Source organism: Falco peregrinus, chromosome 6 (assembly GCF_023634155.1).
Source record: "Falco peregrinus isolate bFalPer1 chromosome 6, bFalPer1.pri, whole genome shotgun sequence".
In the NCBI taxonomy this organism is placed as follows: domain Eukaryota; kingdom Metazoa; phylum Chordata; class Aves; order Falconiformes; family Falconidae; genus Falco; species Falco peregrinus.
The window spans coordinates 35,120,487-35,148,300 of NC_073726.1; the positions used below are offsets into that span (position 1 = coordinate 35,120,487).

General features: G+C 39.9%; 1 protein-coding gene across 1 annotated transcript in view; it reads right to left on the reverse strand.

The window, feature by feature from the left end:
- Positions 1 to 27,814, reverse strand: part of TRHDE (thyrotropin releasing hormone degrading enzyme) — a 214,214-nt gene that overhangs the window by 58,399 nt on the left and 128,001 nt on the right. The window contains exons 8-9 of the mRNA XM_005242046.3: positions 21,330 to 21,395; positions 18,657 to 18,844 (exon numbers count right to left, since the gene is read on the reverse strand). Coding sequence (XP_005242103.2) covers positions 18,657 to 18,844; positions 21,330 to 21,395 — 254 coding nt within the window. The remainder of the gene's footprint in view (positions 1 to 18,656; positions 18,845 to 21,329; positions 21,396 to 27,814) is intronic.

Genomic DNA, 27,814 nt, shown 5'->3' on the forward strand with positions numbered 1-27,814 from the left:
GGCTTTCATAGCTGCTGGTTTATAAAACCAAAATGAATGGGATGGATATCCACTTCTTTGCACCATTTATTATCACTTACATGTATGCAAACCGGACAAAACATGCTATATGTGGATTTGGAGACATGCTGGCATAATCAGACCCCAACTTCCTTACAAGGTATCACAAAGCATTTCTTATATGGAATAAATCTTATAATATACCTAAGACTTTTATATCTTTATCTCAGTAAACTGAAATTGACTGTATGAGGTCAATCTTTTCGGGGAGAGATGGAAAGGATGAATTCCTGTGTGTTTTCATTATCACCTCTCTTCCTGAACTCTCAAAACTATCATTTCACCAGCAAGTGAAAGAACAGACGTTTCCCTCACAGGCCTGCCAAGTCATACTGTACACCACTTCAAGGGGAAGCACTCAGTAATGGTACAGGTGGTACCTCTACCTAGGGAGTATGTGTGTGTCTAAGGATGGCAAAAGAATGACCCCAATTCAGATGTCACCACACGCTACCACTTTGGTATCAAAGTAGTATATAATTTTAGACTGATTGCATTAAAATGGTGCAATGATCAGTGTGGTCAAGTTCTCAATGTGTACATCAGCTCCTCTCCTGTCAGTACACAGCATTGCAAAACTAGGCTATGGTACTAAAAAAAAATTTGTTTGCTCCTTTCCCAGAAGCCTGCTCCACTGAACTACAAACACCACCCAAATGTGCCACAACTGCAGCCAACACATGCTGGCTTGCAAGGCCTGCCTTGCTGGCCTCACCCGGGGGCTGGGGGAGAGAGAGACCCCTGCCCTGCTGGCCCTGCTGCCACGCATGGCTCCCAGCTCCCCACCAATTCACAAAGAGCCTGCATGCATGGGGCTCTGCAGCGCTCAGAACAGAACAACATGTGCCGGGAAACATTTGTCCATACAGCAGGGATTCAGCAAAGAGGGGGAGATACTTGGGAAACTGTACAGCTGAAAGAGCTATGAGTGACACTAGAAAGAAAACATGGTGTTTATTGCAATATGGGAGAAGAAAAATGGTCCCATGTGATTTTGGGTTCTCTGAATGTTGGTATCATGACACACTAGGAAAATTATTAGATCTACTCATGCACTGAAGACATGGTCCACATAAGCACATACTCTGGCAGACACTTTTTAGATCATTAAGCTGTGACATTTGAAGATGTTACTGCCTTTATCAGTCTGCCCACTCCTTGTACTGAACGTTACCATGCTCCATAGCACAGCCAGCAGAAAAAGATGTCAGCTAGTGCATTAGCTTCTCCAGTTCTCAGTCTGGGGTCTTCACACAGTTACCTTCATTGTTGGCTTAATTAAAAGTCTGGACTGAACTGGAGAAATTCGGTGAAAACATGTATTGTATCCTGCTGCTTCTGCTACAGTGGCAGTAACTTCTGGGTTTGACAGGTGATGGTAGTCAGGAGATGCTGCGAAGTGATGCACTGGAGAATATTCACTACTCTCTTAAATACCTTATGCCTTACTAGACACCCACCAAGGTTTTAGAGTCTGTCCAAAAAACTTTAGGAAACATATCCTCTTTAAAAACACAGCCAGTTCTAAATACTTTTCCAGAATGAAAAAGATGCTGTCAAACTGTGATTGAGAAAAATGAGGCAAAATTAAGCATAAAGCTTGTACATCGTCTGAAAGAACAGGAACTCTGGTATATGAAAAAAAATAAATGAAAAACTACATTTGAATGGTATTTTTATGACTCTTGAGATCAACTCCTACCGAAAAAGTTAAACTGCACAATAAAAGATACTAAGAACTGCCTGTGTAGCTGATTTAAACAGATATATACACATACACAAACATTAATGTATGAACATATACATGGACACCTTTGATTTTGAGAAGGAACTTCATAGAAAGATAGTCTGTACATTGCAATATCTATACAGACAAGAATTTTGTATTACCTTATACTATTTTATGTTACCTCCAGTCAACGTAAATCCTATTGAAATAAGGACAGATCTTCTGCTGAAAGGTGACCTAGATGTGGAACAGGAGTCAGACAAGCTACACATCCTCAGAAAGCAGATGTGGATTTAGTTGGGAAGATTAGTACTGGTAGATTGAACTTTTTTCTCCCCAAGATGAGAGACCTCCTGATGTTATTGGCACTCTCCAGAACCTGCAAATCTCATCCTCTTGGTTATTGGTTTACCAGGTGAATCACAGATCTCCTTTCAATAGACATCTCCAGAAACTCATTTTTCCTACTTTATTGCTGCTGTTCTCTTTATCTGCTTTCTCCTTCCAGTCTTCCTCATTCTCAATGAAACTTCTGACGCTGTTGCAGAAGCAGCTGTGGCTAACTTTTTCATACGTATGTGAAGGAGATGTATTTGGCTCTCCTTTCAGGAATTTTCATTAAGATTTCTCCTACTCACCATGTTTAAGTGACCTGTATAGACTCTGTTGTCCAGGTGTGACTAGGAAGAAGTCCTATATTTTTTTTGCACTTTTCTATCACACTTTTCTACTTTACAGAGATAAAAGGAAAAAAGGGGCCCACTCACCTGTTTTCCTCCTGCTTTGTCTGAACATAGTATATATCTTTTATTTATTCTTTATACATTGGGAGCACCACCAGTTTGGTCTAGCTATGTATTTGACCAGGGAAAAAAGCATCCTGTTCCACCTGGCTATCCACTGCCTGCTGTGACGAACCAGTGCCAGTGAAAACAAGTATCTAGCCTTGAGAGCCCAGTGGCAAGGGCAGCAGGACTTGAAACAATCTGTTTGGACCTCCTGCCCTCAAGAATATGTCTGCAGGAATCAGATGCCTGTTCAGGTAGCACACTCAGTCCCTGGGTGAAATGGAGCTAACAAAACAAGTGTCCAATCTGCCCGAGGTGCTGCTGAGCTTCAGAGGGATCTGCACATAATACCCTCTGGATACAAACTTTGTCACCTTAAGAGTGAGCTAAAGGCAGACCACTTAATCAGGGGGAAAGTAAGGGCTATTTCAGGAATTTAAGAAACCAACTCTGAGGATAAGGAGGAGAGAAATCTAAAACTGGAACAGACATGGTAAATACAAACTGTGACGAGCATAACACTGTTCAGTCATAACTGTCTTAAAGAGATGTAGGAAAGAGGGATCTTGTTAAAAGGTAGCATAAATAAGCCTTCTACTGTTGATTTACATGTGAGAAACTGTTAATGTGAAATAGTTACATTTGACAGGATAACATGCACAATTAAAGTGAATGCATTGGTGCTTTTTTTTTTTTTTTTTTTTTTTTGTAGCACCACCTCAATGCATACATAATAGCAAAGCATGTTAGCATCTCCATTAAGCTTAAAGAATTATCAGAGTGTCTTGTTTGATAAAGTAATACAATCTTGCATCTGCCAAGGTACATGCAATACTAGAAGCTAGCTAATTATGCTGCTTGGATTATATAGATTTTTTTTCTTGACCATTACATAATGACTACGTAGCCAGTATTAGTGTACTTTACCTCATTCAGAAAATGATCACATTTGTGATGAGTACTTGCATATTCCTTGACTTCCAATTAATAGGAATTGAGATCCCTTTGTGGGCAAATTCTGAGACCATATGGTGTTAAGCAAACATGATGCCTCACAGTTCTGTCTCTGATGAACCGTAATGTTCCAGTAACACTGGACTGTCAGTGGAACAATTAGTTGGCTGCTTCATAAAGAGCTATGCAAAGCCAAAAAAGGGCAGTCGTTTATTTCCTCTACTGACAAAACAAAGATCTCAGATCATTAAAAAAGAAAAGGGAAGGTTCTTGGAGTGTCAGATTTTGCACACTTCTACTTTTTCACATCAATGAACTTTTTTGCTGAGATGTAAACCATTTCCAAGATTCATCTTCCCAGTAACCATAACGTGCCAAGCTTCCACCCACTGCCAGCAGTGAATACCATGTTCTTCCAGTGGCATTTCTCCTTTCTCCCCTGGATTCAAAACTAAACAAAGTTCAGCTATTCCTAGTCATTACTCACAGAACAATGAAGGTATCTGCTCAGTATTCAGAAGCTTATTACCCCTGGCTCCATTGTGAAGAGTATACAAGTAATATGATTGCTTCATACAAAGTGACAGAACATCTGTACCTAAAATACCTAAAAAAGCAGGACTTAGCTTACCTTTTTTTTGAATGAGAGAAGAAGTGAACGACCACATCCCTCTCTACATCCTTCTGCTTTTACAGACCTCTGAGTTAAAGTCTCCTAATCCATCCTGCTGTTCTTTATACAGAAACTATACTTAATCCTTCTTATTTTCCACCTCTGTATATTTTCTATCTATTATACTCTTTTCCGGGTTAGAAAGCCAGGCCTGCCCTCACTGCTTTGAAGGCATGCCTGCCATGGATTAAGAGTGGCATAATTCTTGTCTCTTCTACACTTTTTATACTTTTTTTAAATCTCCATTCCTACTAATCCCTACTGTTATATTTATTTGCTTGACTGTGTCTGCACACTGAGCTGGTGTTTACAGAAAATTACCTACCACAACTCCAAAATGTCTTTCCCAAGAGAGAACAGTTTCTTCTGAACCCACCACTGAGCATCTAAGTTAGGACTGTTTTCCCCATATGCATCAACTCATTATCAGCATTAAGATTCATTGGCCATTTTATGACCATGTCAACCAGCACTGAGGAATACTTCTATAATGTTGGCAATTAACATTTGGATTTACTACCTTCACAATCCTCCTATTATCAGAAAACTGTCATCTCACTCTTCCATGCCTTTTATCACATGACTGAACAGGAAAAACTTCATCACAGGTTTCTCAAGAATTTCACAGGTTATCGCTCTCCACTGAGAAATTCAACCATTTAATTTCTCACTTTTTGCTTGTATTCCTTAACTGAGATCTTCCCTCTCATCCAAGTACACATTATTTTCTTTAGGAATCTTTAATGAGGAAGCTGAACATCAAAAAATACATAAAGAATAGTTAAAATGACAAAAGGCTAGATACATCTAGATATAGAAGACATCTATTAATAGACTTTGATTATATTCTTATCTAGAAAATCAAAGGGGGAGAACAAGGTAAAAGAATAGAACAATGTACAGACTTGAGAAAAAAAATACTATTTTTTAGTACTTCTAACAACAGAAGAATAAGGGGCAAAATTAAAATGCTATGTACAAAAAGCAAATTAAGTGATCTGCCTCTTAGCAGGATATAATGAGCATAATTATTTTAAAGTGTAGTAACAATTAACTTCAATCACAGAATGATTTAGGTGGGAAGAGACCTTAGGAGATAAAGCCCTCCGCTCAAATGCACCAACAGCAACAGGAAAACAGTTTCATTGTAGGTAGAACATGAGATCAGAGGAGGATACACAGGCTGTACATTCAGTGGCATCACACAGTGTCATCACATGAAGTCAGTCAAGTCAAATGTGGCAAATGAGTTGCCACCTGCTTTTCCTAATCTCTCCCACTGCAAAGCATCTACAGAACTACTTTCAGAAAAACTGAACACCAAAAGCTGTGCGTACCTTCAAACAGCTTACTAGGATGAGAAATTAAATTGTCTAAATTATCCCAGGCTGGAAAAACAGAAATAATGTACCCATCAGTTGGCACTAGTGAAATCTCAACCATCATTCTTCTGTGTTGCAAGTTTGGTTATGCAAAATAGTGTCAAATAAGCTGCCATGGGGTACTTGAAACATCTGACATGGGCTGGAAGATCTGGTAGAGCACCTACCGATGCTCCTGCCCATGTAGTGGCAGCACAAGGTCAAGTAAGATACCTGAGGGCACCTCCAATGGCACCAGTCACCTCTGCAAGTAACTGAATGGGCCTCTCCATCCACTCAATGTTGACAATGATAACTTCCAGAATTAAACACAAGTTTCCCAAGGAAGCTTTTTCATTTCTGCATTTCTAACTGAAAAATGCGACTTTTCAAAACAAAGCGACTTAGAAGAAAAAGAAGGTTTCAGCACAGATTTTCAAATAAAGCACTTAACTGCTGAAAATATTTTATAACTACCATTTTAAATAAAAACTTTCACTTTGCTGATTAAAAATGAATTTCAGCTAGAAATACAAGTTAATTGAAGGCAGAGATTAAAATGAGTAAAACTGAAATATAAGGTACTGAAATTACAGAATTGAAATGAATGTTCTAAACCAATTCTTCCCCAATTTTTGCTTTGATTTCTGTCCTGATTCAGTACAGTGAAATGTTTTGATATGTTGGAAATTTCTGTGGGATGGGAATCCATTTCTTGCTCATCTGTAACACTGACTAATCTTTGTAAAGTATTTGGAGAACATAATAATCTTAAGACTTCATATCACTGAAGGATATGATTAAAGCTATTTAACACAGAGATAAAGTGAGGCATAAAAATAATTTAAGAGTAAAAAGGATAAAAAGACTATCCAAGAGAAAAACTGACTGGTTAAGACACCTGCCTCCTTGTTTTAACCACCAGAACTTGATAACCAAAATGCCAATTCTGTCTCTTCAGTTAAAGATAAAAGCCTGGTACATCCAAAGTGGCTGAAGCTGAGCAACAGGGAGCAAGGACTCCTTGGCATTAGTTTCCCATTCTCAGTTCACCAGATGGAGAATGCTTAAATTTCATATACACAGAGACATATGCTTGGGTGAGCAGCCCTGAGTCTGAGGAGGAGACACCTTCCCAGTGCAGCCCTTGTGAACAGTGGCAATTTCTTGATGAGGTGAGGATGCTGACAGGGGCATTTCCTACCAAGGGAATACCATGCTATGAGCCCTCCATACAAATTCATGTTGTTGGGGTTTCAGACACAAAAGAATGTGAAAGCAAAGTAATGAGAAAATGGGACCTTTCGGAAAGCAAGTCTTACAGAATGAATTAGAGATCTGTACTTTTACTTCAGTTGCACGCTTTGCATATACATATACAAATAGTGGCCAGTAAAAGAAGCATTTAGCTGCATGGCTGCAAAAGTTTCTGGCTAATAACCTTAAAGCCTATTACAAAATAAAGGGCACAGAGAGTTGATAACATGAACTAGTGAAAGGATAGCGTGACGTTTGGACATTAAATCAGTATAGGAGGAAGAGAACAGAGATCTCCAATTTCTTTTTCAAGACAACTGCAGTTTGTGTTAGCAAGGTATGCTCATTTTGGCTGGGAGAGAGTTATTTTTCTTTATATTAGCTAGTATGGGACTATGTTTTGGATTTGTGCTGGAAACAGTGCTGATAACACAGTGATGTTTTAGTTACTGCTGAGCAGCACTTACACAGAGCCCAGGCCTTTTCTGCCTCTCACCCCACCCCAGCAGCGAGCAGGCTGGGGGGGCACAAGCAGTTGGGATGGGACACAGCTGGGACAGCTGACCCCAACTGCCCAAAGAGGTATTCTATACCATATGATGCTCATCCTACAAAGCTGGTGGAAGAAGAAGGAAGAGGGAGACATTTGGATGGAGTGATCACGTTTGTCTTCCCAAGTAACCGTTACGCGTGATGGAGCCCTGCTCTCCTGGGGATGGCTGAACACCTGCCTGCCCATGGGAAGCAGTGAACAAATGCTTTGTTTTGTTTTGCTTTGCTTGTGCATGTGGCTTTTGCGTTACCTATTAAACTGTTTTTATCTCAACCTGTGAGTTTTCTCACTTTTACTCTTCTGGTTCTTTCCCCCATCCCACGGGGGGGGAGTGAGCAAGCAGCTGCACCGTGCTTAGCTGCCAGCTGGAGTTAAACCACAACACAAGGCAAAAGAAGGCCTCTGTTTTCAGTGAATTTGGAATATTAATATAGTGGAAGGTTCAAAGATAAATTGTTAACAGAAAACCTGAAAGTGCTGATCTATGAAATTACCAGCCTTGTTGCTATGATACCTGGAAGTATGTATTCCTAGGCTGAGAGCACAAGTAGACATAAGTGGTCAGTGGGAAACAAATGAAAGTTGTTGAGCAGCCCAACAGCTTTAGAGCTTCTTACTACAGAAGGAGAATTATATGTGAAGCAGAACTCAGCAGTACCAGGTAAAATTTCGTACGCCACAGTTTCCAGAGAGATTGTGTTGGGAAAGATAATTTAAAAGCTTCATGCAGATTCTCCCAGGTTATTATACAGTATAGCATCTCATTCAGTAAAGAGTATTTCAGGATCCAGGAGAAGCTCATGTGAATATCACAGGAAATCACATACTTTTAAGTGTGATTCTATAGAGTGTTAGTTCTGTTTAATGGGTAAGGACCTGACAATATATTCATGTTGTGAATATCATTCTCACAAGACTGAAGAACACAGAGATTTCATTAGATTTAATATGTGTCAGTAACATGATTATAGGCTGTGCCCAGAGGCATAATACAACAGAAGAAGACACTATTCCCACTCTCACAAGTATTACACCTCCCACACTGAGCCAGGGTGTCAAGGGATTCCTTGTACCTTGTCAGCACAGAAGATGGCAGATAGGAAGGGAAGATCTGACTAACTTTGTAGCACAGACAAATACAAGATGTAAAATGGATAAAGGAGAACAATTTGAAGTAACTGAGATCAACCGAGCACAGCCTGGAAGTATTCGCTGGTCATCTGCATATGCCCAGTATGATTTTAATTCCTATGTTTAGAATAAGAACAAGAAGTTTAGTGCAAAAACCAATAAGAAATAGGTGAAAAATACTGGTAAAGGTAACTGATTACGTTAGTAAAAGTAACTGAATATTTTGGATTCCCCTGCAAGTGGAATGAAAAAGCAGACAATAGTAGACTTTTTAATCAAATAAGAAGTTGCAATTAGCCAGTGTGAATTCAGAAAGGATAGCACTTAGGTTTTATTAACCTGAGAAGGCCTGAATTGGTGTTTGAATTGGACAGGACTTTCACAAGTCCTGCAGACAGACAATTGCTGACTGCAGCAACATGGAGAGGAGGACATGGTAAGTGTGCCATACCACATTAATTGTAGGATGTACATCAAGAGTTTGGGGCACTTGAGCAAAATGAGGAAAGAAAATGGTGCTAAGGTTGGGATCCTGGGGTTCCACGGGTTCTGCCCTCACCCAAGACTAAGAGACTGGCCAACAGGAAAAAGGTAAGCTAAGGCAGGACTGAGAAGTTAGTAATAGTGATTACAGGACCAACTAAAAAAGATCGAAAGAAAAAGATTGTGGAAGTATTTACTCCAAGACCATTCCAGACCATGCTGGACAGATGCATTTCCAGTCCCTTTACAAAAGCAAGGTAAGAATCTGGAGTTTGGTGAACTCTGTGAATTAAAGACAGTGTTCCAGCATAGTCTTTAGGGTATTCTACCTGACTGTAATACAGGCTGTATTTTTTTTCACCCATGAGCCCAGCCATAATGCAGTTAGGGTGCCACATAATACATGTGCAGTATTGTCAAAGCAGGTAACAAAACTGCAATTGAGGCAGACGTTACTCATAAATCAAGTCTTCATGTTAGCATCTATACCCAACAGTGTCAAAAGCTAAATGAGCTTTTTTAATCAGTTTCTTCTCTATCGCTAATGCCTCACTTATGGTGGAATTCAACTTTTTAGTCAGAGCAACCCACCAACCAAAACAACCCAACGGAGTCAGCTTTTGAGAGATGCTGCCAGGCAGAGAACAGTTTTGACTGCCTGGTGGATCTGAAAGGGCTCCACCCCTGTGATGCCAGTTTTTTAAGAACATTGCAAGTTTTTAATAGAAAAGAACTTAATAGATGCCTCGCAGATGAACAGAAATCAACTTCTAGAGCAATCTTGCCTTTCAGCTACTAAGATTTATCTACTTGGAGGTTTTCAAAGGCTCTGGTCAGATGTGTAGTTGGATCCACTCAATACATATTTCAGAGGGAAACAAAACTTGGTGATTTGGAAAGTATTTGGAATTGTGGGTCTATTATAACTTTGAATACAAACCATACTTAGCTGCATACATGGAGGAACCTATGGATAATCTTTATAGTTTGGAGAAATATTTAGAATTGTATGAGAGGGTGACTAGGAAGCTTATATTCTAGTCTTGAAAGATGCTAGCACTTCTGAGATGACTTGCTTCTGATGGTAAGCCTCTTTATTTGCAGTTCTGCCTCAATACAGCTGCTAATTTTATATAGTCTATTATGTATGCTTTCATTTAGAAACATGTCAAAAAAGACAATTATATTGGCATATTCTAAACTAAGGATTGATAATTGCTTCTAAGTGGAACTATTTCTACGCTAGATTGTGGACCATTTAGGGTTTTTCCATATAAGGATCAAAATACAAGGATATGGAGGGGAAAATATCTTCAATGCCAATGGAATGTATTTTAGAGGCATGTATACAGTCATTGACACTATAATTCATATGTAGTCAGAACAGTGATTAACAAGTTTAACAGCAATGTGTTAAAGACGGAGATTTTGTGCTTTTCCTTTACTCTACCATAGTCCTAACTCTTCCTGGATTTTACAAGAATCTTTGGAATAATTTTCAATAATGAGTAAGTCCTAGAGTTGAAATAAGGGAAACAGTGTACATTCTTTGGAGTCTTATGCCAAATACAAAGCCCTTATCGATGCAACAAAACAACAAAGTCCCAGACATAAGAAAAGGCTTCAGTGCTGTAACAGCTGCAGTAGCATGAAAGAACCCATGTGCGGCTCTGCCCTGTGGAACTGCCTTAAGATGACAGCATGTATATTCTGTTAGAAAACAGCTGTATGCCTTTGCTCATCCTATATAAACCCCACTCTCCTTTGGTCTGATTGCTTTTTTAAGGGTGGACACAAGGTAGTGTAGACAAGTTAAATTGAGTTAAATTACCCCATTTGAAAAGAAAAAAAAAAATTGCATTGTCTGAATAATATAATATTATCTATTTATAACTATCTGATTACTAAACCTTCTATACATTTTACCTTAACTTTTCATACCAAAATAAAATATAAATCAGCTGGTTATAAATATTATGGGGCTCTCTAAAACTGACTCATTTCAGTTTCAGTGCTCGCAAAGTATCTTACTAAATTTAGAAAAATATTGTGGGTAAAGAACAAATACTACAAGTTTTTTGTCAGCACATGCTTTCTCCTCCCTGCCTAGCATTACCTTTTTACACTAAAACACAAAAGGCTTCATTTTCAAAAGTGACAAGCAATTGTGGGTACTGAGTCAGAGATGGATCGAAAGAAGCTGGGTTTAAGCAGTGTTGTCTATTCTAAAAGTTGCCTCTCTGTCCTTGAATACAGGCTCTTAAATACAGCACCTTCTACTCCATCTTGCACCAGTGCAAAATGTTCTTGCAGAATTGCACGTGGTGCTGATCATGCAAACCCTGTCTCTATGTTGTCCTTTAGCCATCAGCATAGTCCCTTCACTACAGAGTGCAGATCTGAGGTTTCTCTGAACAGAGTGGAAGGATGCACTATGGGCTGAGGAAAGACCCTCCCCCAGCAGGAACAAGAGTAGCATTTAGCTATGCCTACAATCCTCCTAATGTGTTCTCACAGACTTAGTGCCAAGCTTTTTTCAGCATATTCCAATGTTTAGTTCTGATTTTTCCTCAGAATATGGTGAATTTAAGCAAGATCAAAATACAATTCCTATGATAGCTTCTCTTTCCCCTGTAACCTTCCCTAGAATTCCCCCACCAAAGTATCTCTGCCATAAAATCTGAGATTCTACTATTGAGCATGAAGGCTCACATACAGAAACAAGGGAAAAAAATCCATTATCAGCAACTTAAGAAAGCAAAAGGAAGAAGAGGTAAAAAAGGAAGCACATTAGCAGTTTCATTCTCTGATCTACAATGGTGAATCCATATCTCTGCTTTCTACAAAGCCAACAAAGCCACCTCCATCCCTCCCTTTACTCTTGCCTCTGCCAAATTCTGTTTGGCCTTTTCCCAACCTGCTAAACTCACCAAAGCCCCCACCTTATCCACCTTCTCCATTTCCTTGGTTCTCTGTATTTGCCTGTTCCAGTTACACAGCTTTAATGCTCCCAAACCCCAGCTCGTGTCTGCATCCTGCCACACGTCACTCCCTTTCCCTCCCCCTGTATGTCAGGCAGCTCCCCACCAGCACTGCTGCCCTGATTCTCTTCTATGTCTCCCCGTCTCACTCTGAATTAAAACATAGTGCTGCCCTCAAGTACATGCTCCTTCCCCTGCCATGAAATTGATTTAATTAATGTGAGTTAATTAACTAGTTTGGGTATCCAGCAAATTCTAAGAGTTAGCATTAGCAAATAAGATGAGGAAAGTGACACAGTCTGCAGTGATAATAAAATACAGCAGCAGCTTTTCCCCATCAGCCTAACTTCCGTCAGGATACGAGCGCTGCCACCACACATGAAGCAATGACACAATACACCAATTTTTTCTTCTTTAGCATTCTGCAAATTCTGACACTGAAAGTTGCCCATATCCTGCATACCAGAGCATCCTGGAAGTTTGCCTAGTGAGAAGCATTTCTCGCAAATAGAAGCTGTGAAATGGTTTTGGAAATAAAGTGTTAAATTACAATCGGCATTTCTGAGATCTTTGCTAGCAGCAAAATCTTGCTGAAGAGATACCAGCACAAATGTGTGCAGGAACAAATTTTAAGAGCATTTCCTATTCTGATTTAATAATGCAACAATCAGAAGAGCCTGTAAAAATAAAAAGGCAAGACAAAAGACTAGGGACTTTCTAGTGGCTTCTACAACAAAAAAAGATGCTATTTCAGCAGGCAGCATGCAGCACAAGTATTAGTCTGGCAAAAACTGGCATCCAACAGCAAAGGCACTCCTCCCGCCAGTGCTCGAGGCCAGCAGGCTTCCTCCAGGTCACTCACAAAAGCAGTTCTTCTGCCTGCTCCTTTGGAGAAGCAACACTCTGCTCAGCACGGTCCTCTCTGCGGCTGCTGGGGTTAAGGACTGTCTCTACACACACAAAATCTATTGGTGTTACAGAGCTGTCCTCTACTAAACACCAGTGTACGTGTAAAGAGAAGGACCTCCTTACACTTTCACACTCTTCTGCAAGAACAAGTATTTTCAAGTCCCTGCTTGACCAGCAAAAAAAACTGGTTAAATCAATATCTGGTTGTGTTCACGCACAGTTCTGTGCGCCACTAAGGATGCTTGATTTTTTTAATCTCACTCCTGATAATTCCATTTCCTCTGTGCCTCATACACCAGTACCTTCCTCACCTGGAGCCCATTCTCTTCATCATTATAAGCTGATATAGAGGCACTCGGGTCAGCCAAGATGAACCAAGGTACCCCATCTACTCCCTAGGTAGCAACACAAAAGTTGTTTCTAGTAGAAACACTGATATAAGTGTAATCCTTCAGGTATAGTAAAGATGAAAAGGTGTAACAAGAAAACACACAAAGGACACGAGAAAATGGAATATTAGATGGTATTTCCCAGAGACAGGGACGTAAATGAGCACTCCTTTTTCTATTTATATTTTGTTATCCCTTTTTCCTCATCTTATGGAACAATATTTGTCCATATTATGGTCCTTTTTATTACATAATTAATACTACATATGCTACACTACTCCACAATTGCTCTAGGAAGATTTCAAAGATACTTACCAGCATTCCCCTTGTGCTCCTAACATTTTGTTTTGTGTTTACCTAGCCCCTCAGCTGATAAGTGGACACAGTAATTTCCTCATCACTGCTCAAGTGATAATGCCATACAAGAAAGAATACACATGGCAATATCCACACACAGCTATGTTTTTACTACTCAAATAATTACCAGTAAAGGGACAAGCACAGTCCTTTTTCCACAAAGCCTGAATAAATGAGCTTTGTGTAGGAAATTCAGAAGAGACTTGAAGGGAAATAAATTTTTCAGTGCATCATTCATCTTGGAGTGGAGTGACTGCTGAGTAGCTCTGCTGCCTGTTGTAAAGCCTTTCAGTTGTAATTACTACATGGTGTTGGACCTATGAGTCTGTACAGCTCTAGTTTTGCTGGGCAAGTCCCTGGCTTGCACTGTTTAACTGAATTATCCCTAGTCCAGGCACACTGAGAAAGGCACAGAGGATTGCCACACTACAGTATGCCTGAGTACCCTGTCTGTATCCCAGTATTTACCTCTTCCTTTTTTCTCTTTCCTCACAGCCAGCTGTGTTCAGCACCTCACAAGACACCTCATAATTTCGGATATTACCATGAACAAGCAAAGATTAGCTATGGAATCTGCGTGCATGGTAAAAACACTACACAAGTGAATACTGCCTCAGTAACACCTACTTAATTATTTTGATAACACTGGAAAGGTTATTTCTCCACTTCTGAAGAGACAAGCTCTGTATATTTTTAAAAGGTAAAACTTACACCCATAACTAGAAAGCTTTGGTCCGCTCTTCAATACAGTATATAAAAGGTTTATGGATTTCATTAAAACTGGTTAGTTTATTGTCTAGACCACAGATTATTTTTCGTAAGATCTCTTGTCATATCTGTGAACTATTTTTGTAATGATGGATGAGACACTGCCTTAAAATCATCGTTTTCTCTGTCAGCAGGGAAACCCACTGAACCCTGTCAGATGGAGTATCACCTCCTCCCCTGTACCCTCATAATGTAAGGGCATAATCCATGCTCACAGGGGTATACTGGACTGAACCTACACATAACTAAAGGACTGTTATTCAGGGGAAGAATATGAATTATACAGTTATTACAGGATTTTTAAACTTTTGCTTGGATAAGCTGAAATTGTTACTGAAACATTGTACCAACCACAGGCTTCAACATTCAAATCAAAGCCAGTCATTTTGGCCCTTCTGAGGAATGGCATTCCTTTGAAACGGTGTCTGTCATTGTTAGTTTTATTCTCTCATAAAATGAGGACTATGGATCATGCAAAGGCATAAGTGTCAAGTAAAATCTATGCTCAGTTTCCAAAGAAGTGAAACTGTATGCCTTCTATAATTTCAGGCCAAATGTTAGCGTGCCATACAGCCAATTCTATGCACTCAAATAAATCACAGTTTATGTATGTATGGCCCTTGAAACACATTTTTCTGCAGTTATAGAGACAAGGAGTCCAATTGTACATGAGATGGGAAAATCAACTATATGTAATCATTCTCTTCTGCAGTACAATTAAAGACACTTATGGTAATAGACTAGGCAGAATGAGGAGTAAACCACTGCCAAAGGTATCAACAATTTTCACGTATATTATTTATCACTTAGAAAAATCTGCTAGCTGGTTCTATATTCCTCTATATGATTTCAGAAAAAAAATTAAATATGCTGCTCCATATTTCATTTTCAACAGTTAATTGCTGCATAAATACATAGCATAAAGAAAAGCACAGACATTTTATAAAACTAGAATTGTTCTGAAATACTCAGTTGTCTATTTATACTTCTTATGCAGCAGATACATCTGAAAGACCTACTCTGAAGTGACTCTTTCTACAGTAAGGCAAAGTTAAATTTGCCTAGAGAGGGTCTGAACCACAAGTTTAAACTCCTCATCACCCTGAAGGTAATATAAATGATGTTTATTGCTGTGCCATGACGAACTACAGCCCCACCTCTGGATAACTAAAGACTATATGGCAGATGGATGCTTTAAGAGCCTTCCCTGGAGCCTTTCAGTGCATATCATGTTGTCTGTTTAGACGATAAACTCCTGGAAAGGACTGAACCTGTACATTTTTCTGTGTTTTGTGCAGCTCTACTCTTTGTGGTGTTTAAAATGATCACCACAATTAATCCATAGACAAACTACCCTAAGGAAGCCAACGCTGCCTGCCCTGCAAGAGCATGGCCTCAAATGTAGCATAAATACCATTTGCTCCCCGTTATTTACAGTGCCTATTATGGTTCCCCAGGGAGCCATGCGTCCAACACCTAATTCATGGGTCACACAGGGGAGATGAGCACCAGCTTTATTGGACTGTGAATTAGACCACTGATACATAACCCCTGCAAAGCCTGCAGGTTGATGTTATATATGTATATATATATACACCTCTGTGCATCCCACAACATCTACTGGGGCTATCAGGGCTCATGGAACATCAGTAAACATTTGCCAACTTCCTGACCAAACACTGCTCGCGTAGAACACTAGCCTTGTGCATATCACAAGATACAGTTTGAATTCTGAATTAATGTCACATACAAAGATAAAACTAATTCTCACCTGTATTGGATTTGTGTGGCCAGGTTTTGGTAGCAGGGGACTATAGGGGTGGTTTCTGTGAGAAGCTGCTATAAAGCTTCCCCCATGTCTGATGGAGCCCATGCCAGCCAGCTCAAAGATGGACCTGCTGCTGGCCAAGACTAAGCCCATCAGCGGTGGTGGTAGTGCCTCTGGGATAATATATTTAAGAGAGGGAAAAAAATGCTGTACAACAGCAGCCAGAGAGAGGAGCGAGAACATGTGAGAGCAACATCCCTGCAGACACCCAGGTCAGTGCAGAAGGGGCAGGAGGGGCTCCAGGCACCGGAGCAGATTCCCCTGCAGCCTGTGGTGACGACCATGGTGGGGCAGGCTGTGTCCTTCAGCCCATGGAGCTCCGCGGTGCAGCAGATACCCAGCTGCAGCCCACGGAGGACCCCACGCCGGAGCAGGTGGATGCCCAGAGGGGGCTGTGACCCGTGGGAAGCCCAGGCTGGAGCCGGCTCCTGGCAGGACCTGTGGCCCCGTGGGCAGAGGAGCCCCGGCTGGGGCAGGTTTGCTGGCCGGGCTGGTGACCCCGCGGGGGACCCAGGCTGGAGCAGCCTGTGCCTGAAGGGCTGCGCCCCGTGGGAGGGAGCCCAGGCTGGGGCAGGGGCAGAGTGTGAGGAGCCTCCCCCTGCGGAGGAAGGAGCAGCAGAGACAGCGTGGGATGGACCGACCGCAGCCCCCACTGCCCGTCCTCTGCACCGCTGCGGGGAGCGGGGAGAGAGATGGGGAGTGAAACTGAAGCCGGAGAGAAGGGAGGGGTGGGGGAGGATGGTTTTTTAAGATTTATTTTTTATTTCTCATTATCCTACTCTGATTTTGATTCGTAATAAAATTAAACTAATTTCCCCAAGTTGATTCTGTTTTGCCCATGACAGTAATTGCAGAGTGATCTCTGTCTTTATCTCAACCCATGAGCCTTTTGTTATATTTTCTCTCTCCTGGCCGGCTGAGAAAGGGAGTGATAAAGTGGCTTTGGTGGGCACCTGGCATTCAGGTTCAACCCACCACATCACCCCTGATATTCCACCTTCAATACATTTACACACCCAGTAGTCTCTACAGCAGCAGTTATTACAATCAATACTGAGTACATAGCAAATCTATTTAAGAAAGTCTCTACAATACTTAAAAGGTTTAACATCTCTGTTTTAATCAATCAAAAACCTAATAATCTCTTTTTTTTCTGAGTAGTGAAATCCACTCACATTACATTACACATATATACAATTGCACAAAAGAAATTTTCAAGCGAGTGAGGGAGAATCTCTCTCACACTGCACTGAACTGTGAGTCATGAACGCTTCTGACAGTCCACATTCACTTGTTTCATCTCTTTTTCACAAAGGAACTATTTTCAGCCCAGAACTTAAACAGATGCTTAATACCCCTCTAGGTTGTTCAAATACAGCCAGAAAAACAACTATATACAGATGTATCATGTTGGAGTTCCATAATATTCATGTTCTAAAAAGTTAACAAACTTCTGAGCCCCACCCAATAAACATAATTATATTTAGGCCTTCCTCAACAGGAATATTCTATAAGCTCCAGGTGTGTCAATCAAAATTTGGTAATAATTTTTTACCTTTTAATGATTTAAATCTACTGGACAAACACAGAGTACTCAAGGTTGACAGCATGCCCTCTTTCCCACTAAGCATGAATAGGTGAACACAGAAGGTTCTAAGGCTATCATGCAATTCTCTATTATCAGCTCTATATTCTTGGCTTTAAAATATGATGCCAAAACTGCTTTAAACAATAAGATGAGGATTCCCCTGCATCAGCTGGGAATGTCAGATTGTCTGTGGGATGAAGGAAGTGTGTGGTGTGTGGAGTCAGCTGGGAGCAGGAATGAAACGATCCAAGAAGTGGAAAAAGGGTAGGGGCAAGCATGCATAAGTGACCTGGTTTCAGCCAGTGTAACAGTCCCCATAGGGCCAGTTCAGCTGGCTTTAAAAATGGAACAGCTGGAACCCCCTGCCTTGTACAGAGGTCCAGTTCAGCTCTTGACTGCTTCCCAAGTCAAGTGAGGTATGTATCTAACACACGGTTACGTCTGCCTGCTCAATGTATGAGCATGAGAGGACCACTCCAAAGAGTTACTTAAAAAGAATTATCAGACCTTCCAATCACATTCCAAATTACTTCATGGTATGTGATAAAATCAAAAGAAAAGGACAGGAAATGGATGTGTGATGTAACACAGAAGACAGTCACAGAGAGAACTGTCAGGATGCAAATGGGCACATAAAAGCTTTAACTGGTTCTATTACTCCAATGATTTTCTTCAATTCTTTTAACTAGCCTTTACTACAGTTCAAATGAAAGGGTCACCACATGCTATTGATAACAAGGAAAGCTCAGAGATTTCCAAAGAGCCATCTTCATAAAAACAGACACATGAAGCACTTACATAAACAACTACAGCCTCTTGAGTGATATTAATTGAGAAATGTAAGTACCTGTGGTCTCCAAGGGCAGGATCCTTGGGTTTAGCATCCCTATCATAAACAAAACGCTCTTGGGAGATAACAACAACATTGCCTGTAGTTTCATTTCCCAAGACAGTGATAACAGGGTAACCCATCTGTAGTGTCCACTGATCCATTACTTCTTGGATATTTACAGTTTTTCCAACCCTTTTTAAAGCCTTCAAGAAAAAATAAAAGTTTCAGTATGTTGAAGCAGTATCATCACCAAACATTAATTAATATTTTTCTTTGTCCCAGAGACCTTAAATTAGTTTTAGAGGTTTAAATAACCATCACACATGCGCACACACACATTTACACCCAGTACATACACACTACATGATTTAATCAACAGTCTCTGTATATCTTAAAAATAAACATTGAGCAATCTTCCCAGAGAGGAGGAGTCAGCAAGTCCCATTTCCTACATCATCCAGGCACTTTTGCTGTAACAGAAGAAAAGTCTGCTTTACAGGGTTTTAACAAGAGCCACAGAAATACTGGGTGGCTATTTCCAAAAGATATTCTTGACCATATAAGGTTAAAAAAATCTCAGTGTTAGTTGATCTAGGGTACCTACAGTAAGGCATATTCAAAGGGCCTGATTTCTAAAAGTACAGAGCTTCTCTGTTCTGAAAATCAAATGACTAGTTATTTGAAAATACTGTCCCTCACGTTCAATGTGAGGCTATATACACCAAGATATCCCCAGCTCCTCCATAAACTGCACCTGTTATAACACAAGGAGGATTAATGTGTTCATATTTGATGCCATATGTCAATAAAAATGCTGTTTTACAAGTGGATTTTCATCTGAAACAAAAAAGAGATACTATGGCAACATGGGGGATGAGACTGGGTATGAGAAGGACGGCAGGCATCATTTGTTCTTCAGCAACTGAAATCTCCCTAGCTGCCTAACAGTCCTAGATCACAGACTGAGCAACCTCTGATGATTACAAGCAGAACCCAGCAAGAAGTCTTCAGAACTGAAGCTGCAATTGCAATGCATTAGGAACAAAGCAGCTGGCAACAAATGTGCTTGCAGGTAAGGAAAATGGAATTATTAGTCTTAACAATAGATTTGAGCACACGGTACAGCCATAGTGGTTAGGGACCAGAATACAGTCTCATTTTTGTTCCATTTTATTAGCTGTGGGTTCTGCTGTTCTTTCAAGATTACATTCATCCCTCAGACCTCCCATCACCCAGAACCGTCCCAAAAGCTTTAACAGAGACAGGTGACAAGCAAGCAAGACTTTTGCAGTAGCATTCAACTTCAAATTAAGACATAAATTTAAGAGCCTGACTGTATGTTACATGTCTCAATTCTCATCAACAGTCAGCACAGACATAGGAGTCAGTTCAGTTGCCCACACATAGGTGGCTAATGTCATTTGACCTTGCCCTGCCACTCCAGAAGAGTATCAATTTCCCCACAGATCTTGTGTCAAATTGATTAGACCCACCAGAATGTCTTGAACATCTTACTGTACCTAATGTGGCGCTAGTTGCCTATATTTGAACAACTATCTCAAGTCCCTAGTCAACAGTCAATGGTTCAGGCTCATTATAAAATAATCATGTAGTGGCTAGTCAACTGAATTGCTCTCTATGTTCTGCTGACTATATTGACTAGGTTTCTAGGGCTCCAGTTATTCCTATGCACCAAGTGTCAAATGCGTTGTCCTAAACATTCAACACATTCTCGCAGAACTGGTGGACCTATAGCAGACATGTTTATCTCCTGCAGTAGCTGGAAGCCAGGTAGGATAAATTAAGGTAAATGTCGTTACAAGGTATTTATGAACAGGCAATTGAATCCAGTCCTCATTGACAACTGGAGCTTGGACACCAAGCTTATATCTATATAGCTGCTCGTCCAGATAAATGAAGATATCTGGAACTCCAGCTGAATCCTAACTTTGGTGTCAATAGTTACAACTAGATGTCATGTTTACACATAGCTTCAGTCGGTACCTGTGCCCGAACTCCCTGACTGTACTCTACATTGCCTTGCAGTCTGTCCTTATTCTGGAGTGCCCGGACTAGCTCTGTAGGTGAGAAATTCAGGTGTGCTTGGCTTACTTTACGAAAACTAAACTCCTGCCCTTATAGATCCCTGAACCAGGCTCCAGAAACTCAAGATGAGCTTGGGCATAGCAATCAAAGGGAGCATGGACAGCACAAATATAAGTCTCTACAGCATGCTAAATGTTACAGTAAATAGTTACCTGCTTACATCAAACTTTAAAGCTTTAATAGTTTTGTTCTTCACAAAAATCATAACTCCACACAAAATCACAAACAGACCCGATGTAAATGCCAAAGCTCAGCACTTTCGTGGGCTTTCCAGCTTATGGGCCTCAGCATGCTGCCACTAAAGTCAATGATAGCAGATTCCATGAAGTATCTTTAACTGCACATCAGTGACAGCGCAAGCAAGGAAATATATTCTAACATAAGAAAGAATAGAAATGCCGCAAAAAACATATTTTGATGTTGCCACTAGGTTAACTCAAATGGAATTTCTTTGCATCAGTTTTTATATTTGCTCTGGGATCTGAAAATCTCAATATGCACTATTCACTCCTAACCTCACCAAGAAAAACACGACAGTAAATTCCTGCTTCTCCCTCAGTGCAATAGATTAAAGCATTTTACCTTTGAAAATGTGTTCCAGAGATCATTTCTGGCTGCATTGCCATACTTGTGAATGGTTAAATAGTCCTACAGAAATAAAATAAAAATACAAATCAGTATTACTATACACATGCCAAACACCTATAGCTGTGAATCACTGTTATTAGAAATTAAATCACTTCAATGTTTAAATTTGTCAGTAATCTAGAAATATACAATATGTTCATCCTAAGGGAGTAAATAAACAGTTTCTTAAGCTACTTTACAATGCAAAAATTGTTGCTAAAAATTTCATTTACAGCATTAAATTTTTTTCCTTCTCTGTGTAAGTCACTCCATAGGCTAAATATTTTGAATATATAGTTAACTTGTCTAATCTCAGAAGGGGTTCCTAGGTAACTCCCAGCAATGAAAGGAGAAGCTGCTGGAACACAGTTCCAGTTGCTATTTTAGCAGATCATTCTGCACCTAGTATCAAAAATTTGCTCACTTGGATGACAGCTAGATTTTCACAAAAGATTTAACTGGGCAACAGCCTACCTGAACAACAAACTCTTATCTAGGGAGATACTGAAGCTTCAATGTCAACATACATCATACTGGCAACTGGGGCTCTAACAGGTTATCGCAAAGGCTCTCCCTGACAGGGAGCAGTGGAAGAGAGGTGACGGGAATGCAACTCCATGCTTGCACACAGGTACCTACATGTGTGTTTTCACAACATACATAACTCAGAGTCTAAGGGGGTTATAAACTGAATGCTTTCACTGGTTCAGCTGCAGTCTCAGTGTCTGAGGGTCCATTTTTCTCCCATAGGAACCAGAAAGATAATTCCTGATAATCTACCATCATATTAAATTAACTTCCCAAATTAACAGTTTAAGCATATGACCAGGTTAGGTCTGGGCTTTTCAGGCACAAAACTCTTCCAATTTTTAATGACATCTGGAGAGACAGCAATGTTCATTTCCTACCATCCTCTGTCCCTAGATAGCAGCTCATTCAATTACAGAAGTGAAATTCAGCAATGATTATTTCAATAACATACATTTCAAGAATTTTGATTGGAAGAATTAAGTGAAAAAACACATCAGAGGTTGTAAATCAATGGGTTCTCCCGCATTTGAATTTCTACCATCTTCACTTTACATAATGGTAGGAGACAAACCCTAATTTACAGCACAATGATAAAACGGAACAAATTTGCTGACTCTATTATCTGTGCTTTGTGTGAAGTAAGGTACTTCGGGAATAATTAGTATTTGGAAAGCAAATTTTCTGAAAGACAAATTGTAGCACCTGTGACAGATTTAGCTTTTGTCAGCCAACTCATAGTACAACAAGCAGCAACTCCCATTTGATCACAGGCTAGGAAGGCTAAATGAGAACACTGACTCTGTAAATGCAGTGCTGAGTCTTAACAATGGTATGAGACTACCTTGGAAAAAAGACAAATATTATATAGGCTGCACCTACAGCACACCGTGCTTCCATTTTGTCTAAAAATACAGAATCATTTAAGGCACAGTTAAATATTCAATAGCTTTCAAAGCTAAAAAAGTTGAATTCCAAATTTAAAAGCTAAAATAGGAATAAACAAAAGTGGGATGAGGTAAATAAATAACAACAAATATACAGTGCATTTTAAGCAGTACTAGAAAATGCTGCATGTATTGGTCCTTCTAAGATTTGCTTTCAGAATTGTTACACAACAAAATAAAATGGGTGGAACACTTGAGGATTTGATCCATCCAGGCAAAAATTCTGTTCACCATTCTCCCATTAGACATTAAATATTACTTTTACATTTTGCATTCAGAAAGACTGCAAAGAGATGCAATGCTTCTGCCCTTTCTTTTGTATGTGTGGTTTTTCCCCAATACAGTTTGGGAGGTTTAGACGTGGCTCATCACTGCGTTAAAAATTTTTTATCCTCCAACCTAACATGTTTATCACACAAAGGAAAACAAAAGGAACCCTAGCATTTACAATGACATAAGAAAATACAATGATAAACACAACATATGAGTACAGTCCTGGTACCATACAATTTGTTCACCCATTTTTTCATTATTTCCTGAAAGTTGCATTGAGACCATACACTTAGCATCAAACGAGGAGTGTTATCGAATGCATACTACACAAAAAACAGCCCTAAGTGACTGTGTGCAATAAGTATGCTTCCAATAGTGAATCTAAACTGCCATCCAATGTAGTGCATTTTCTACAGGCACAAGAACAAAAGGTTACTGAACTAGTCCTCATATCTCAGTATCCTGTTTTTAACAACAACCAGTAGCAGACACCTAGAAAGGGTATAAAAGGGGACAGGAATACAGTGATACTTCCCCCATACGCTCTCCCATTATCCAGCACTTCATGGCACAAGGAATCCTGAGCACATTAGTATCTTTGTAGTTCACAGTTATCTTCTGTGAATTTGGCCAATTGCTTTCTAAACTCATAAAAATGTTTAGCATTTGCAACAGCTTATAAAAAAGTGTTTCCCACTTCAGTGATCTGTTGTGTGAAGACACCCGTTTCAAACATCTGCCCATCTGATGGGTTTCTCTGCTGCTGCCTAGCTCCGGCACTAGAAGATGCAGTGCATTGCTGTTCCCTGCTTCACTCTCCCCAAGCCACTCATGCTTTTACCGATCTGTATCATACGTGTCCTCATACCAGAGCTTGGTTTTATACTGAGAACACCACCAGACAAAATCACTCCCAGATATCCTGCAAATTTATGTTTTGTTACCATCATCCAAGCTGTTTACTTCAAAGATAGCTAGGGTTACCATGACCCAGCCTGAACTTTCATCACCAAACTATCAGCCTCCCTTGAAATCCCTTTCATGGACGGACACTAAACTTAAAAAGGAAGAGAAAAGGCTTATACATATCAACATCAAATACATCCCAGGAAGTACTAAAACAGGAGTCAAAAATCTATATATACCCTGCTTCTCTGTTCCAAGGATGGACCAAGCAGGAATATAATCCATTCTTCCCCCTGGGGATCCATATCTAAGTCTTAACTAGCTTGTAAAGGGGCAGAAGACATGTCCTCATTCACTGTAATTCTCCAGGGCAGGGTCAGCCACCCTTTCGCCTTTACACTGAGTAGAAAAGAATTAAAGCAAACAGACACAAGCCATGGAACAGAAAAGGAAGATGACACTGAAAACACAGCTGCCTGAATCTAAGCTGCGCTCAGCACAGCTCCAAAGGAGGTAAAGTGACTTAAAGCCACTTTCTTATAAACACATATGCCCGGAGCCATCTGGCTGCAATGCTGCTTCCCATCATAAGCTTGCAAGTCTATCACCTACAAGAGCTGCTCCACCAGCTGGAGTATGCTGGAGCATGAAGATACGCTTCAGCCACCTTCCTAACTTTTCGCTATAACCCTACGGTATGTGCGAGGAGAAAACATGGTACAAAAACCTCTTTAACAACCCAAGACTCAGAGTGGTCTTCTACAACTCTCCCTTCCTCCTTCACTTTAATGCCACCTCTAAACCTTTTGTCATGGGGAAAGGAGAAAGAGAGTTCACAGATCCTAGGGCAGTGTCACTCAACATGAAACTTAATCAAATATGCACACAAAAATGATCAATTTGGTTTGCATTTTCAGCAAGCATCCTCTTGTAATATTCTTCTTAACATCTTGGCATTAAAACATGAAGCCACCGTTTGTCAAAAAATAATGGAATATGATACTTATAGCAATAAAAAATATTATTCAGACAATGTGGTTTTCTGACATGTGTTTTAGCAATTTTTAACATCAAATAAAAAAACATTATCCAGAATCTGTCACGCCATGAGAACAAAGTCTAAATAGTGTACAATCAAAACTTACAATCTTGCAAAAACTCCCAGATTTAGACTATAATATTTTGTCAAATAGTTATCTCAATCCCCTCCCCCCAAAAAATTAAAAGGCTCAGTGCTTTTGAAAGCACTATTTTTTTTTGAAGCAGATAGCTTGAACAGTAGTAGGAGTACAGTGAAAAGTGCTGAAGGATTTTGACAAATGTTTTAGTGATGCTGTATTAATTAAGCTTGCGCAACTTTTATTGTATTAGATTCCTTTAAGAAAAGGAGATTACTTAAAAGGAAAAAGTCTTTTACCCCTTTGCAATCTTAGTTCTCTCAGTACTGCTAGGGATTGAGCCTCTCTGTTTCAAAAAAATGAACAACACTACCACCCAAACATGATAACGCTCACAACACAAGGTAGTGACTGATACACGCTGCTAAATGCAAAGAGGTTGAACAAGTGTAAAGGGGAGGTAAGTCTCCAAACACTTATCTTACTTTCAGGGGGACTTCAGATCTATTACCAGGAACTGAAACATCAATTCTAGGACCAAACTCCTTTCTCAGTTTATCTGTTTGAAGTTGGTTGGTTAGCTGAAGGAACAGCTCCCGACTTAAATGAGTGGTGCTGAGACCTGAAACAGATTAACAGTGAATAACTTACCTTTTTTTTCTTTTTTCCCCCCTAAAGATAACTGGGAAATTCCACCATATAAGATGAATGAGAGAAAAGTAGCAAAATATGGCATCAAATTCTTGTGGCTACATTACTCTGAATGCCCTCATTTCTCAGGGCTCAGGAAACAGCAGTCTTGCCTTTACCTCCCTCTTTTGTATTTCATTCCTACTCCTGGGTGCACATCCTCCTCCCTTCAGCCGACAATATGTTCTTGTTGAACAGTTTTATACACAACTGCTGTATCTCACCAAAGATTTAGAGCTACTAATAAAAAACATTCAGTTCAGGTGGAAATCAGGCTCTAAGGCTCCAGCTATCAAATCCAGCATGGCTTTTTCCCTAGAAATTTGTATACTTAATCTTAAGCCACCAGACACCATCTGACAGATGCTGACTTGCTGACTATAACATGCCACCTTTTTTCCCCCTTTCCTTCACACTGCTAACATCAAAGCTGCTATCACATATTATCTTGACATTGCCTAACATTCAAATAGAAAAGCTTGGGCAAGGGTCAGAAGGAGGAAGGTACTGCATATGTTTGCAATGGTGAGTGACAAACAAGAGGGAGTGAGAACCAGAGGAAAGCACTACCAGCAAGCTACAAAGAAGTGAAGATTCCCATATGACAGGAAGACTACTGAATAGAAAAGCTAAAATAACCAACTAGGTTTGCAGTCTTTTTCACCTGTACAACAGACTAACCCTTGAAAAAGAGCCTTAAGGAAGAGAAGCGATCACCCTCCTGGCTGGGCAGTCAGGCAAGCAGTAGAGTACAAAATAAGGAGTAGGTAAATTCACCTTATCAGTCATGGTAAACACTGTATAAGGCAAATTAGATGGGGGTTAACTCTATTTGTGTCAGAATTAATTTGTACCAGTGAATCAAGCTGCAAAGCTACATCCAAACTGAAAGAGCAGCTGTGTTCAGACCACTTATCAAAGCAGCACTGCAAAGCCAGCTCAGAAAAACCCTGGAAACAGATTTTTCCAGGTCAGGTAAGCCAAGCAACTTCTCCACCTTCTACATCAGTTTTAATAAGAGTGCCCCAAACTGCTTCCAGGCAGTCTTGTCAAAAACCACCCACCTACAGAATACACTAGTCACGGAATATACTTTAACTTCCGTAAGTGACTTCTACCAGAGGATCAAAAGTGTTGATACCCTTCCTACACTTTAATCTACCATTGCATTAAAATGTGTTCCTCCAAGAAAAAATAGTTACTCACCAGCTAACAAGCCTAGAATTAAAAGCCTGTATTTTTACCATTAGCTACATTAAGCACTTAAAAATTCTTAAGAGTAAGTAACATTTTCAATATTCCCAGTGATTCTACTGTGGTACCACAGGAAAGCAGTGTTTAACATGTCCACTGTCAGGAACTTTTCAGCTAACTTCTAGATTCAAACTCACAAATTGGCAAAAAGAAGTTAAAAAAAGAATGAAAGGTGTGCAGTATACTTCAGCTGTGTTTTGCCTACTCTTTGGACTACTATCTCCATCAATGCATAAAATCCCAGGGAAGGAAATCAGTGGAATCCCATCAACGTACACCAGCTGAAATTCCAGCCTTTTATTTTCAAAAGGTATATTTAGATCTTTTTCACACACAATAGCCATACAATGCTTGCAATCAGCAGCAACTGGAAAATATCCACTGTCAATATGTCATATCTACAATTAAATCATTATATCCAAACAGCAAGCTATAACTACTAATCAGGAAGAGTGATACTGGAACCATATATGGAAATAAATCTTAATTTTCTCTAGAGCAAATGATGCTGAATAGTTCACATAATTATAGTATTTTACTTTGTCCTTTTTCCTTTGTAATTCCTAATTCCTTTGTGATACTTTCATGCGCTCTAACAATAATCAGATCAGCAGAAGTGACAATTCTGATATGATATGGGATTTTTAACATTGATTTCAGTGGAAGAACAATTAGAGCAGTGTTGACAGTAACTCAGCCACAGTGTTGGAAGTGTAACATTCAT